This window comes from Rana temporaria, chromosome 2 (genome assembly GCF_905171775.1).
Source record: "Rana temporaria chromosome 2, aRanTem1.1, whole genome shotgun sequence".
NCBI lineage: Eukaryota > Metazoa > Chordata > Amphibia > Anura > Ranidae > Rana > Rana temporaria.
The window spans coordinates 167631065-167645451 of NC_053490.1; the positions used below are offsets into that span (position 1 = coordinate 167631065).

The 14387-nt window shown below is 40.0% G+C and overlaps 1 protein-coding gene across 1 annotated transcript in view; it reads left to right on the plus strand.

The window, feature by feature from the left end:
* Positions 1–14387, plus strand: part of KLF5 (Kruppel like factor 5) — a 28679-nt gene that overhangs the window by 5222 nt on the left and 9070 nt on the right. Inside the window, exon 3 of the mRNA XM_040341372.1 lies at positions 7142–7201. Coding sequence (XP_040197306.1) covers positions 7142–7201 — 60 coding nt within the window. The remainder of the gene's footprint in view (positions 1–7141; positions 7202–14387) is intronic.

The window sequence follows — 14387 nt, forward strand, 5'->3', positions numbered from 1 at the left end:
ATTTGACGGCATGCGCCATCCGTGAACATTTCCAAGTGCGCATGCTCCAAATTACGCCGCAAACTGTCAATGCTTTTGACATGAACGTAACTCACGAACGACTTACATAAACGACGTAAAATATGACGCTGTTCGTGTGTTTCCAATGTCCATACCTAACATGACTTACCCCTGCTTTATGAGGGGGTAACTTTACGCCGGAAAAAGCAAACGAAGTAAAAAAATGCGCCGGGTGGACGTACGTTTCTGAATCGGCGTATCTACCTAATTTGCATATTCCTCGCGTAAATCTATGGAAGCGCCACCTAGCGGCCAGTGTAAATATGCAGCCTAAGATACGACGGTGTAAGACACTTATGCCGGGCGGATCTTAGGGAAATCTATGTGTAACTGGTTCTACGAATCAGGCGCATAGATACGACCTGCACACTCAGAGTTACGATGGCGTATCCGGAGATACGCCGTCGTAACTCGTCTCTGAATCCGGGCCCATGAGTAAAGGATTCTTCTCTAAACTATTCATTTAAGTTCTGGTATCAGATGGGTAAAATGAAACCTTTGCCGCCTTGGGGCTCATGTCAGGTGCATAGCCGTGCACAGCCATTGACTTCTAAAGACGACTGTACACAGCACATGTGGGCTCCCTGGTAGGGAGACACACCAGAATTTATGCTATGTGGCCCGATATGGCCATGTGCATAAGCCCTTTATTGTCTCTCACATCTCACTTGCCTCTGAACTTGCTATCCTCACAGACTTCATTGTCTGATTAGCACCCTGGGAGTAGTGATGAGCTTGGGTGTGTTTGGACCAGTATCCATGCCCACAAGGAAGTTGTCACCTGTACAGTCTTCTGCAGCTGTGCATTGCCATGCCACAGCCCCACATATACAAGGGGTGTGTATACACGTGGCTGCAGGGTGGGGATTGCCCCAGCTGCAGATGATTGGCCCATACAGGTGACAGCTACCCAATGGACTTGCACATGTGCATTTGGATCCTAATCCTAACATGCTGGAGCTCATCACTGATTGGGAGCAGCAAGAGAAGATGACAGCTTCACGTGTTTATCTGAAGTTACACTTTACCAGGCCTAGTCCTCTTCGACTATGATTGAAACCGATTTGGGTTGAATTTATCATTTAGGTAACACTCCAAAAAAAATAATAATAATATTTTGATATTGGAACCTTTTCAAAATTTAAATGTTGTGGAATTGGGTTTAAAACAATTTTTTTGTTGATTATCTTCACTTAACTTTAAAAAACACCAAGCTATGGAAGAGATTTTGGGACACAACCTGTGATGCTATAGTATGCCATGGGTTCTCTGAAGAGCTTGCCTTTAGTGCCTTAACTGGGGTTGTTGCGTAAATCAGAAATAAACTCACTGATTTACAGCTGAATTTAGAAAATTAGACAAGATGTAGCCTTTTAGTGCCACCGATACTCAACCCCGCAAGAACATTTAATTGTGCACTGGAACAGTTGAATGCTGGTTTAGTCTAGGGATGGAGGTACAAGGTGTAGCACTAAATCTATCCCTCAGTCCAGCAGGTTCTAGCCCTCTTCTCTTCCACATCAAAGCTTCAGTCTGTGGATGGTCTCTCTACATCACAGGTGTCAAACACAAGGCCCGTGGGCCGAATCCGGCCCTCCAGGCCATTTCATGTGGCCCTCGCAGCTCTCCTGCACCTGCAGGAGAGCTCCAGCCCTCCTCTGGTCCTCCTCCAGACCCCTACTCTCTGCTTTCAAGCACTGCATCCAGACCCCTACTTTCTGCTTTCAAGCACTGCATCCAGACCCCTACTTTCTGCTTTCAAGCAATGCATCCAGCTTTCTCCCAGCAGAAGCATAAGGAAAGGGGGGTGCACTGTGATGTAAGGGAGAGTGGGGGACTCAACTGCTGATGGTGGGGTGGCTCTTGACATCTAATATAAGTGAAGGGGATGTGCTGGACATCTAATCTTACAGGTACAACTGGCTCTTTTGAGGACAATCATAATGCTAATGCAGCCCATGATGAAATAGAGTTTGAAATCCTTGCTCTACATCATCATGTACAATGCAGGGCTATTAAGATTTCATTGTACTTGCAAGAGACCAGCATGCAACTGCAGATGAGAGCACCTTAGGGAGGCTGTGACAGTGGATTGAAGGAACCTGTCAGGAACAGAAGTAGGGAAGGTCCTTATCCCTGCACTCCTAGACTAAATGAACATTTAACCCTTACAATGTAGCATGACCCAGGATAGATTTAGTTTAATTCCCAGAGTTTAGCTATAGCTGTTTCCCAAAACAACTACATTTCATGTCACAGTTGCTAGTGTGCTTTAGTTAGGTCTCAGGTGAACTTTCAAGCCTGTCAAGGGCTGGTGACGTAGCTGCGTAGGAGAATTTCAATGGTCAATCTAGAGCCTAAGATGGCACCATCATTGGCAGTTAAGCATTTAGTTTTAGTTCTCCTTTAAACTGGAACGGCAGTCTGCAAAATACTGACCTCCAGCAATGTAACTGTTGGATGCTTTTGCAACTGCTAACATCTTTTCCTCAGGCTTCTTCCAGGTGTTTGATTTTTGGCCTCTTGAGGATGCCATGACTCCCGCGCATGCGCACCAGACTCATTCATCCCAGCACATAGTCATCGTGCCTAGAATGTATGCTGAGCTGTACATGCGCATCTCAGTGTACATTTAATAGAAGACTGAACAGACAAGCATGTTTGTTTTATTGCAGAAGAGACATAGCATGTCTCTTCTGCAGTAAAAAGCTGCCCGCGCACATTTTTTTTTTCTTTTTTTTAAAGCAAAGTGCACATGTAGGAACCCCACTCTTGGCAGTCTGTCAGTTGAAGTTCACATAAACCTAGTCACTAGAACTTTTGTATAATCTCTAACGTGTTATTGTAGTTAGAAAAGTGGTTTCCATATTTCTGACTAGTTTTCATTAAAAAAATGCCTGTTTATCATGCTATGAAGGTCTTTGTGCAGGTACTTTTTTTTTTTTTTAGGTGACAACTCTCTTTAACTGTCTCCCAGTTGTGTTCCTGTGTTGCTATCCTATAACACAGGCTTCTGATGGAGACAACAGGTGGCTGTGTAAACGCACATTGCACTGTGTCACCATCAAAAGACTCGCTGGAATCAGAAATTCCATGCAGCCAGGATAGACATGGCTGCAGGAACTGTGATGCAACAAAAGATGAAAACAAGGTGAAAATGGTATTTTATTATAGAATAAATATGTCAGTTTTTATGATACACAATGCTTTAGCAGACTGTCATTCATTTAGGGTTCACATCTGCGTTAGACCCCACTGTATCCTGGCGTAAGCAATGTCTGGCCACGGCTTGATACTATTTAGGACATATATATGTGCAGTGAGATGACACTAATCGTGTCACATCTCCTGCCATGTTTAAACGATGTCACCCAGCTGTTAGATCTCAGTGGTTACCTGAATTTCAAGTAGGGAGATGATTATTGGGGAAATGGAAGAGAAGCTGTATTATCAGACAACATATTTTGCAGATCAGAGTCCTTTATTCACATGGGAATGCAATACTGGCGGTGTGATAACACCAGCATGGTATGGGCTTTGTTGTGCATCAGTCCACGTAAAAATTATTGTCTTCAGAGGTGTTTTTGGAGGTCCTGCTTCGTTAGTCTGACGTGTCATGATTTCTTATGTCTGCCAAATAATCCCCTTATTTCCTGCCAAAGTCCTCCTGTCAATCTTCTTTGAGTCTGATAATCCTCTCATAATGCAGAAGTTTCAGGGTGTGGCCTTACAGAAGACCAGAGTCGGGGGCATAGGAGAGAAACAGGTTTTAGAGTAAAAATGATAGGCTGGAGAAAGCTGATAAATGTAAAATGTGAAAGATATATTTGGATATGAAAAAGAAAAAATGTAATAAAGAGATTTATAAAAAAAAAAAAAATGATAGGCAAATAATATTAATATTACTACACTATGATTAATAACAGTACATGCTTGTGTACAATCAAAGTAGTGAAAAGAACATGTATTTAAATTAGGTGTAGGCCCTATCTGAATGACATTTAGTTTGCTAAAGCACTGTGTGTCATTAACATGTATCATATCTTTAAAATAAAACATTGGATTTAACTTTTTTCATCCTTTGCTGCATCCCAGTGCTGATGATATGTGGCAAACTTTTAGCAGCCACTTCCTGTCTATATGCAACGGGTGCATGTCATTTCCTGATGGTGACAACAGTGGACCATGCCTGTGTAATGTGTGTTGAAAAAGCTGCTTGTATTTGGAAGCCCTTGTGACAGGGTGACAATAAAAGTGCACAAATGGGAGAGAGTTGTCACCCAACAGGAGGTGCCTGGACAAGGACTTTCATGGCAGGATAATAAGGTATTTTTCTAATATTTGCAGATTACAAAATATTGGAAATTACTTTTAAATATACATTATATGAAATTTTAGTGATTGAGTTTAAATATACTTTTACCCTTTGGCACTGGCTTCCACTAGACCCTATAAGGGTTTCTGAAAGAAAGGAAGTAGAGGTAGGCTTCTTAACCATGTGATCACTGTGGTTTGGCTGTCACAGGGGCCACATGATTGGGAGCCCGGCTCACTGGCTCCTGATAATAAACATTGACAGGGAGCTGTCGGTGACAACTTGGTCACTTTGCCGAGAGCACACTCTTAGCACAGAACATTGGAGCAGTCTAAAACATATATGCGTACAGCCAGCACTAAGGCTCACCATGCTGATACTTATGTGCATTACACTGACGAGTGGGGGTTAATTTTGCTTAAAAAATATAGAATACTGTGTGTAACATTAAGTAGATATGTATATACTAAAATCATGTTCTGCATACAAACCTTGTTCTCCTACTGCAAAAGCCAAGGCAGTGTCATGGCCCAAATCATGTTTGTCATTGCTCTGAATCTGGACCTGGTATAGGACATAATAGCTATACTGTAGCTGCTTACTACACAGCTGATGTGTGAGGGGGCATTTCTTGAACAATGTAGTGATTTAAAGGGTTTTACACTTGTCGTCATGTAAACATTGATTCCCACTGTGAATGGGGATCAACAACAAAGTTCTGGAGGGTAAAAGGTGGGTCTCATGGATAAAGTAAAGGTGGGTCTCATCATGGATAAAGTATAGTTGGGTTTCATCGGTAAAGGTTTTTTTTTTTGGTAAAGCAAAGGTGAATCTCTTGGGTAAATTAAAGGTGGGCTTCTTGGTAAGGGGTAAAGGTGGATCTCTTGGGTAAGGTAAAGGTGGGTTTCTTGGGTAGGATAACGTTGGATCTCTTAGGTAAAGTAAATATGGTTTTTTTGGGTAGGGTTAAGGTGAATCTCTTGAGTGAAATAAAGGTGGGTTTCTTGGGTAGGGTAAAGTTGAATCTCTTGAGTGAAATAAAGGTGGGTTTCTTGGGTAGGGTAAAGTTGAATCTCTTGGATAAAGTAAATATGGGTTTATTGGGTAGGGTAAAGGTGAATCTCTTAAATGAAATAAAGGTGGGTTTCTTGGGTAAGGAAAAGGTGGATCTCTTGGGTAAAGTAAAGGTGAGTTTCCTGAGTAAAGGTAAAGGAAGGTCTCTTGGGTAAAGTAATGTTGGGCTTTTTGGTTAAGGGTAAAGGTGGGTTTCTTGGTTAAGTTTAAAGATGGATCTCTTGGATAAGGTAAAGTTGGGGGCTTTTGTATCTTAGGATAAATGGTTAGTTGGAAAACCCCTCATAAACATTAACCACTACCCAGCCATTTAAACCCCTGTTTCTAAGCCACAGTGAAAGTAGGGCCCACTGGAAGGAAGTATATTTTTTCCATAAATCTGGTACTAAGGAAGGTCTAATGTCTGTCTTGAGATGGTGTTCACAAAATCACATAAAATCTTTTGTATCCTGTAACTTTTTATTTTCTGTACAAGACGTTTTGTATGATATAAAACTATATCTTATTGAGCCGTGTAAATAGCTATCCAATTGGACAGCTTTAGTTTCATTTTATAGGAGCAACAGTAAACCTGGTGTAGCTGTGTAGTTGTATATCCAATTCTAGTCAAATGGAAATGCAGTTCTCTTTCATTTTCATACATTTTTAATTTAAACGTTCATACATTAATATTTCATCAAAGTTGTAAGCAGAGACATCATCTATGAACAAATACAAAAAAAGGAGACAAGCTACGGTCAAATTAGGTCCCATAAGAGCGTGTTATCTTAGGGAACAGAATCTTTTCCAGATGTAGAAGCCGTTTTGATGCAAACAATTTTTTGGACCATCTGCTACTTTCACAATGTATGGGGATGAAGAGACCTGAGTCCACAATTTTCGGACACCAAAGTCAATAAAAATGTTTATATAATATTTTTTTTTTTATCATTCAGAAATGGGTCACAGAATATATGATGAATGATACTTTCTTCATATTGTATAGGGGAAACAAATGTATGGCATAGTTATGGCACAAAAACAAACAATTCCTATTTACCTTTATGGCCATGTTATTGTACTTTTATAGCAATCTGGGAAAGGTCAGTTGGAGATATCCTATAGCTTTTCTATTGCTGACATTAAACGTTAATTAATGAATCATGCTTGTTTGTTTGGCTCCATTCAGGCAGGCTAATAAAGAGAGAAAGCTCAGTGACATAGTATTGTGAATCTGAAAACTGACAATGAATTTAATAGACTGTGGAAAGAATGCAGTAAATTTCAATGTAACAATCCCTACTTTCCTTTTGGCTCTGGCCAAGTAACGATAAACTGTGCTCTACTGGAAGCTTCCCAGGTATTTTTAGAATGCAAGAATGCAGATGAATCTGTGTGCCTAGGAATAACTCTGATAAATAAGTCGGCATAATACGAATAAATATATACACACATCCTGACAAACTCCATCTGTTGTAAGGGTAATGAAGGCAGTCGGTCTTTCTATTCGGGGCAGTGCAGGAATGTTTTACTGGACGTGTGATACATTTCTATAGACTGTGCAGTTTTTTACGCTTGTTTATTGGCGACCGGTGAGGTCTGTTCTGTATTTTAGAAACCTATTGACATTGTTTTTTTCCTTTTGACTTTTAGAAAAGAAATTACCGTTTTTTATTGTATTCACCATGCATTTCTTTTGTTTTCTTGTTCCAGGCTGCACAAAAGTGTATACAAAGTCATCCCATTTGAAAGCTCACCTGAGAACACATACTGGTATGTGCATTTAATGTTCATTTTAATGGCTGAGTAAATATTATTCATTGAAACCTTCCCTTTTTGAAGTTTGTGTATTCAGTAGGTCCCCCCGTCCCCCCTCCACTCTTTAAGTCACTCATTCAGGGCTAATTTAGTCACTGAGACAGTTAAATTCAATCACCTGGCTTTATATGTGTCCGACAATGGATATACTTAAAGGTCATGCTGCCTTGTGTCCATATGCATGATAACTACTTTTCTCTACTGGCTTTATCTCTCTTATCCACATGATTATTTATGCAGATATGTCAACCAAAGTGCTATTGGATTGCATTTGATTTTGATGCAGAGCTCCTGTCATGCTGTAGAGTTATTACTAGTAATTACTAGTGATGAGTGACTTGGTTTGTAAAGTGGCAGATAACATATTTTTATTCAACCTTTTATATATACAGTATGCACTGCAAAAAATCTGAATTTTAATTTTATGATTTAATTGAGGTACACACTTTGAGAAAATCAGCCATTTTTTTCCATTAAAGTACTCATTGTAATTCCCTGCTTACTTTTTTGCGGGTCCTGCGCAGATAAAATACTCACCCACCGGATCCAGCGGTGTCTGCTGAGATCTTCCTCCCTTCTGCCCCATGCTCTGTCCCATGCCATCATCTACATGTGTGACATCATTGGGAAGCCACCAGCTTCCCAATGAAGTCACCACCAATATGGGGGGAGAAGGTGTAGTGCTTGAAAATAATGACCTTAAAATATAAAGATTCCTCAATGGAATTAATATGAACCACACATCATGGGGTAAAAACTCTTGATCATGTAGAAAGGGAAGAAAGCCACCACCGACACCCAAACACACCTGCCTCTTACCCTTCTCTGTGGACCCTTATTACAGTGGTCAGATGAGCCTTGGATTATATAAATAGCCTTGACATCCACACTTAAAGATCAATACACCAGGCAGATTAAAGCGGTAGTTCACCCTCTCGTACTTGATGTTACCATCGAGACAGGCATTGTAGCGCGAGCTACAGTATGCCTGTCCCGATTTTTTTAACCCCGTACTCACCTCGTAGTCGTCCATCGTAGATTTCGGCTCCCGCGGGGAATGGGCGTGCCTATGGAGAGGGAGGATGATTGACGGCCGGCCCTGGCACGTCACTCTCCCCGAAGACAGCCGGAGTAGGTCTCGGCTCTTCACGGCGCGTGCGCACAGGCTATGCGCACGCGTCGTGAAGACCAAGCCTATTTCGGCTATTTCCGGAGAAGCGTGACGCGCCAGAGCCGGCCGTCAATCATCCTCCGTCTCCAGAGGCACGCCCATTCCCCGGTATCTTCGATGGACGACTACAAGGTGAGTATGGGGGGAAAAAATTCGGGACAGGCATACTGTAGCTCGCGCTACAATGCCTGATTTAAAGGTAAAAGAAAAAAAAATATTTTTTTTCCCGTCGATAGGGTGAACCCCCGCTTTAAGCAGGGATGATGAAATCTCAACAATCCGTCCTCTAAGCTCATAACATCAACTCCTCACATATGGGTGAACCATGGAATGCAAAGGAATAATACCTCATGGTGCAGTAATCTTTAAAAGCATTAATTTGTAATAAAATTAAAGATCGTGTACTCACATGATCGCTGTTAAAACGTGCTTGCTAGGTAACATCCACAGGATAAACAACCAACAAGATGGCCGCCACGTCCCGACATGCACTGCACTCACTCCACATCTGGTCACAAGCTCCCCCCTACGCATTTCGTCATATATTGACATTGTCATGCCCCTGATGATATCAAGATGTGACGAAACGCGCAGGGGGATCTTGTGACCAGACATGGAGCAAGTGCATGCCGGGACATGGTGGCCATCTTGTTGGTGGTTTATGCTGTGGATATTACCTAGCAAACAAGCGTGTTTTAACAGCGATCATGTGGGTGCACAATCTTTAATTTTATCACAAATAAATGCTTTTAAAGATTACTGCACCATGAGGTATTATTCCTTTGCATTCCGTGGTTCACCCATATGTAAGGAGTTGATGTTATGAGCTTAGAGGATGGATTGTGGAGATTTCATTACCCCTGCTTAATCTGCCTGGTGTATTGATCTTTGAGCGTGGATGTCAAGGCTATTTATATAATCCAAGGCTCACCTGACCCCTGTAATAAGGGTCCACAGAGAAGGGTAAAAGGCAGTGTGTTTGTGTGTCGGTGGTGGCCTTCTTCCCTCTCTACACGATCAAGAGTTTTTACGCTATGATGTGTGGTTCATATTGATTCCATTGAGGAATTTTTATATTTTAAGGACATTATTTTTGAGCACTGCGCCTTTTCCTCTATTACTGACATTGCTGTTCTTCCAATTTTGTGCTGGCTGCTTGAATGATTATTTATTGCGTTATAACATTTTACATTATTTGAATATTTAACCAGTGCAGCAGAATTATTTTTATATTATGACATCACCACCAATGACTCACTGCTAGGTCCCCCCTCCTCTTTTCTCAATGCAGGCTAATGCCTCACGGAATATGCAACATGCATATTCTAGGAGGCCCCAGGGGCAAAGTGCACTTATTTCGACTAGGCGAATGATGTGCATTGGGGGTCTAGAAGTTTTTGTTAAAAAAAAATCCTGATTTCAATAGCTTAGAGGAGGAGGGAAAATCAGACAGTGTGTTCACATACGATAAAAAAGATCTAGCTAACACCTGTGTTTTGTTTTTTTTGTCCGAACTGTCGGAATCGGCTGTCCAAAGCACTATACTAACAAACCGATAATCGAACAATCGTTCCTCGTACAGAAACTTCATTCATTCTGCCTTTTTTATAGTGGTTTTGGTGATAGATGCCTATTTGCTTTAGTCTGCAAACAAAGATTCATTTTAAAAACAGTTTGAATATGTGTTACGTATTGGCCAGCATTTTTTTTTTTAATTGCCATGCTGTCACTGAAGCTTCAGGCAGTTGTAGCCTTGGAGACCCAATATGGGAACTACCAAAACAGAAGATCAAAGAAAAGTCTACACTTTGTAGTATCACATGTTGGGCTACTCTGCTCTTGTTCAACAAGTTTGAATAACCTCTTCCATATATGTTATTAGAGGGATTTTGTACTGGGGTGTGATGTACAACTGCCTTCTTCTCATGGCTAAATGTGCGTTTGGCTATGCTGGCCTTGTACAAAGTACAAGGTAGACTTGTGTATTAGCTTACAGTAGTTTCTAACTGTAATACAGGTGGAAAGCTAAATGCTAATGGCTTGTTGAGGAATACTGCATGCCATTATTCTTATAAGCCTGTATACCTCCTAACATTTTAATTCATACCTTAACCTTATTAATAAAATAAAATTGCCATATGGCCAAAGTTATAGTCTTGCCTTAGGGCTTCCTCACACTCCCATTTAAAGAACGTGTATAGATAACATATGAAATCAGTTCAGGATTCTGTAATTTTGTAATTGGTAGTATATTAAGGTTTTATTAAAAAGTTAATGGAAGTTAAGATGCCCACAGTCATTAGATGACAGTCTCTCAATAGGGCTTACAGAACCCTGTCGAACCACTCTTGTTTTTACTATGATAAGCTTGTGTCTTTAGCACCCCACCCTTGTGTTATTGACTTAAAGTGGTTGTAGAGGCTGAAGGTTTTTTACCGTAATGCATTCTCAGCATTAAGGTAAGAAAGATTCCAAGATTAGCTTCCCCAACCTCCCTAAGTACTTACCCAAGCATGATCTCAATCCGGCACTGTGCCTGAGAGCAGCTGCTCTCTCCAGAGTGGACATGAAGACCAGTTTTATCACTTGGCATGGTGACCAATATGAATGGGTGTTTTTGAATTAATCATCTAAATTTTTTTTTCTAAAAGCACATTGGGTGACCATTTGGGTTCATTCCCTTTTGAGAGAGATGGGGCAACAGCTTACCAGGAGGAAAACCGTTTTTACACTGGTCTGATCACTATTCCATATGTTGACCATTGTGTGGGTGTGCCGAATAGACATTTAGAGCTAGTTAGAGCCTTCATCATCTTCTAAATCTATGTGGATAGACTTGAGAGGAAAATCGCCCAATTCAGCTATGGTGGCTATATAATTTTTGTGGGAGGCCCCCAGCCTTGATGACTGGTCATTTTTGGAGACATGGTAAGAGAACCTGTCACAAAAGCTGTTGTCTTCCTGTACACTCGAAATCAACGGCTCAAGCAGTGTCTGCCGGCATGTATCAGACACCAAAAAAGCTGCATTTCTTAAATCCTTTTACTTGGCTAGCTAGTGGTATCACCCTACAACACTGTCATGCTATAATGGCTGTAGGAAATATATGGAAGTTTAAAAAATGTTAAGATCCTGTAATTTTCAGATATCGGGTAAAAAATTACATGAAACTTGATTTTGATGATTTCCGATAAGATTTGGTCAATCTTTGCTGAATCTTTCAGTCTGGATATCCTTTTAGAGCACGGGTGCAGAACTACAAGTCCCATCATGCCTCTGTCTTTCGGAGTCATGCTTGTAATAGCCAGCCTTGTTGCAATGCCTCATGGGACTTGTAGTTTCGCAACAGCTGGGGGGGCCACAGGTTGAGCATCCATGTTTTAGAGGATGGAGTTAAAGCAGCAACCCTTTAAGACAAAACAACCTTTTTATTGCTATGGGCAAAAGTTTCTTTTAGGCAGTCCATTTAAATTGTATTGTATTTCTGTGTAAAGAGGGTATCTGAAAGCTGGAGGTTGCTATGGAAATCTTAGCTTTGATAATTGAAGCAGTTATCTCTAACAGCCACTGTAAAAAAATAAAAGAACTAGAACAAAGGTCTGTTTAGCAGACTGTTACCATGCTAAACAAAACTGTTCTAAGCAATATGTGTTTTCATAATCCCAGCTTAAACATATTGCTATACAGTGTCCCACACAGTTATTGAGTCATTCCTTTATCTACTAACCTTGGCTCAGCGGAGATCATGGCTAATTTATGGGATTAGCAAAAACCTATTCTTCTGGATGTCTCCGCAGTATTACACAGACAAGAAGTTAGTGTCTTAAAGAATCTTTTAGCCTGCTCCAAGGAAGCATTGCATTTACCATTCTATATATAATAATAATAAAAAAAAAAATATATATATATATATATATATATATATATATATATATATATATATATATATATATTTTTACGTTTTTATTTGTTTTTTTGGCATACATGCTCGAAACTAGCACTAGGTGCTGTAATCACTTGAGCTTGACCATTCTTTATGCACTGGTCTAAGCCGTGAAAAAAGTAAGCGATATGCTAGGCTTAGGCTGAATTATTCATGGGGGTTGTACACTTCCTAATGTCTTCTCTAATTAACCTTAACAAGTTTAGGTTTCATCAATCAAGCGATGTTTGAATAGTGTGCACAATGGTTCTTAGCACTTATGACTCCATGTTTGTTTTTCTGTTGAGGCAACAAGCCATTTCCAAAGCTTTTTTTTTTTTTATATATCTATGTTACGTAGCTTTTTCATACAGTATCTGCTTTTATTTCTTAGTACGACTAGAAACTTTTTTTTTTTTTTTTTTAATCTTTAAAACACTATTATTAAACTAAGTTGCCTTCAAAGCAAATCCTATATTAATAAGATGGTACCATGCAATGCAATTTAACAAAGCTTTGTTTAATAGGTCTTAAATGGCCTTGGGGTATTCACCAGTCCTGTTTATCTGGCCAAACTTGTTCTATAGTAATCGCTGACTATTCAAACTGCATTTTCTACCTAATCTTCGTTTCATGACAATGCCTTTAAATCACCTGTGAATGATAACTCCCTTTACAATCTGTCATTTTAAATAAAATAAAAGGCCCGGAGCAAAGTTTGTCTGGCGTAAGAAGTCAAAACACTTTCAGAATTTCTTTTGTATCAAAAACCCCCTTCGTCTTTTATTATTTATTCAACCTTGTTGGTCCTTTCAATCAGTTTGAATAGCTCCTAATAGATTTTGTTTCAGAACAAACACAGACAAGCTCTAATGCTCTCTTTAGCTGGGAGAATCCTAGTTCTATGGAGTCTTCAGGATTTCACTAAGAACTAAGCTGGCCAGTTTCTTGGCAGAACTCGGCTTCTTGGGAACATTTTGTTCATTGCAAAATAGCTTTACAACATAGCAGCTTAAAAAGACATAATTACAGAACCTCATCAGAGAGGCTGTTCCTCTAAATAAAATAAATGACCTCCCAATGGAAGAAAGCCGATCTAAAACCAGAGCAGGAGTGAAAGGCTGACATATGTGATTTAATGTAGTGCTCGGCTGCATTATTTTATTACCATTTCTATAATATGAGAATATTACTTTTTCCATTACTTGGTATTTCATTCCAGATTGTCCACAAATCACAAATAAAATATCACACTCATTCTTTAACAAGAAATAAGAAATTTTCTGTTTTTCTAGAGTTTCAGTATACAGATCCTACAAATACAAAACTTAGCTTATATCTAACCATACAACAATTTAACAATATCTATAGTCTATTTATATATTTGCTGCCCTATGGCTTTAGTTACACACAAGTTTAAGTGCCGGTTCACACTACAGCGACTTGGGATCTGACTTGTCAGACCTCAAGTCGCTTGACATCAGTAATCCCATGTTGGTCAATGAGAGCCATCTTAATGTACACTACTGAAGTCGCTCCAACTTCAGAAAAGGTTCCTGTACTACTTTAAGGCGACTTCTAGGCAACTTGTACCCATAGATTTCAATAGACGTTGCCTGCAAAGTCGGATCACCATCTTAACTGAAGCAACTTTACAGAAAAAGAAAATAGTTTACTAAGGCAAACCCCTCCCTCCAACAGAGCTGTTTATGCTGTGATTGGCCAAAACCAATGTCGCCTGTCCTGGAGGCAACTTTAAGTTGCGTTGTAAGTTGCTCCAAGTCGCGCTGAAGTTTCCTTGTGTAGTCGCACTGTAAGGCGGGTTTCCCTGTGTGAACCGGCACTAACTGCTTAGTAGCTAAGCCAGTTTAACATAATCATTGCATCTTTTAGTAAAGAGTGTGAGGTGTAAGTCAAATTTTTAGGAGAATTTGGGGGGGAGGCTGCAAAATTTTCAGCCTTACGGTATCATTAATAATCATATTTAATTTTTTCTGTAAATGTCTATTATACAAGAAGGTTATCTCATGTTACTGAGCTATTAAACT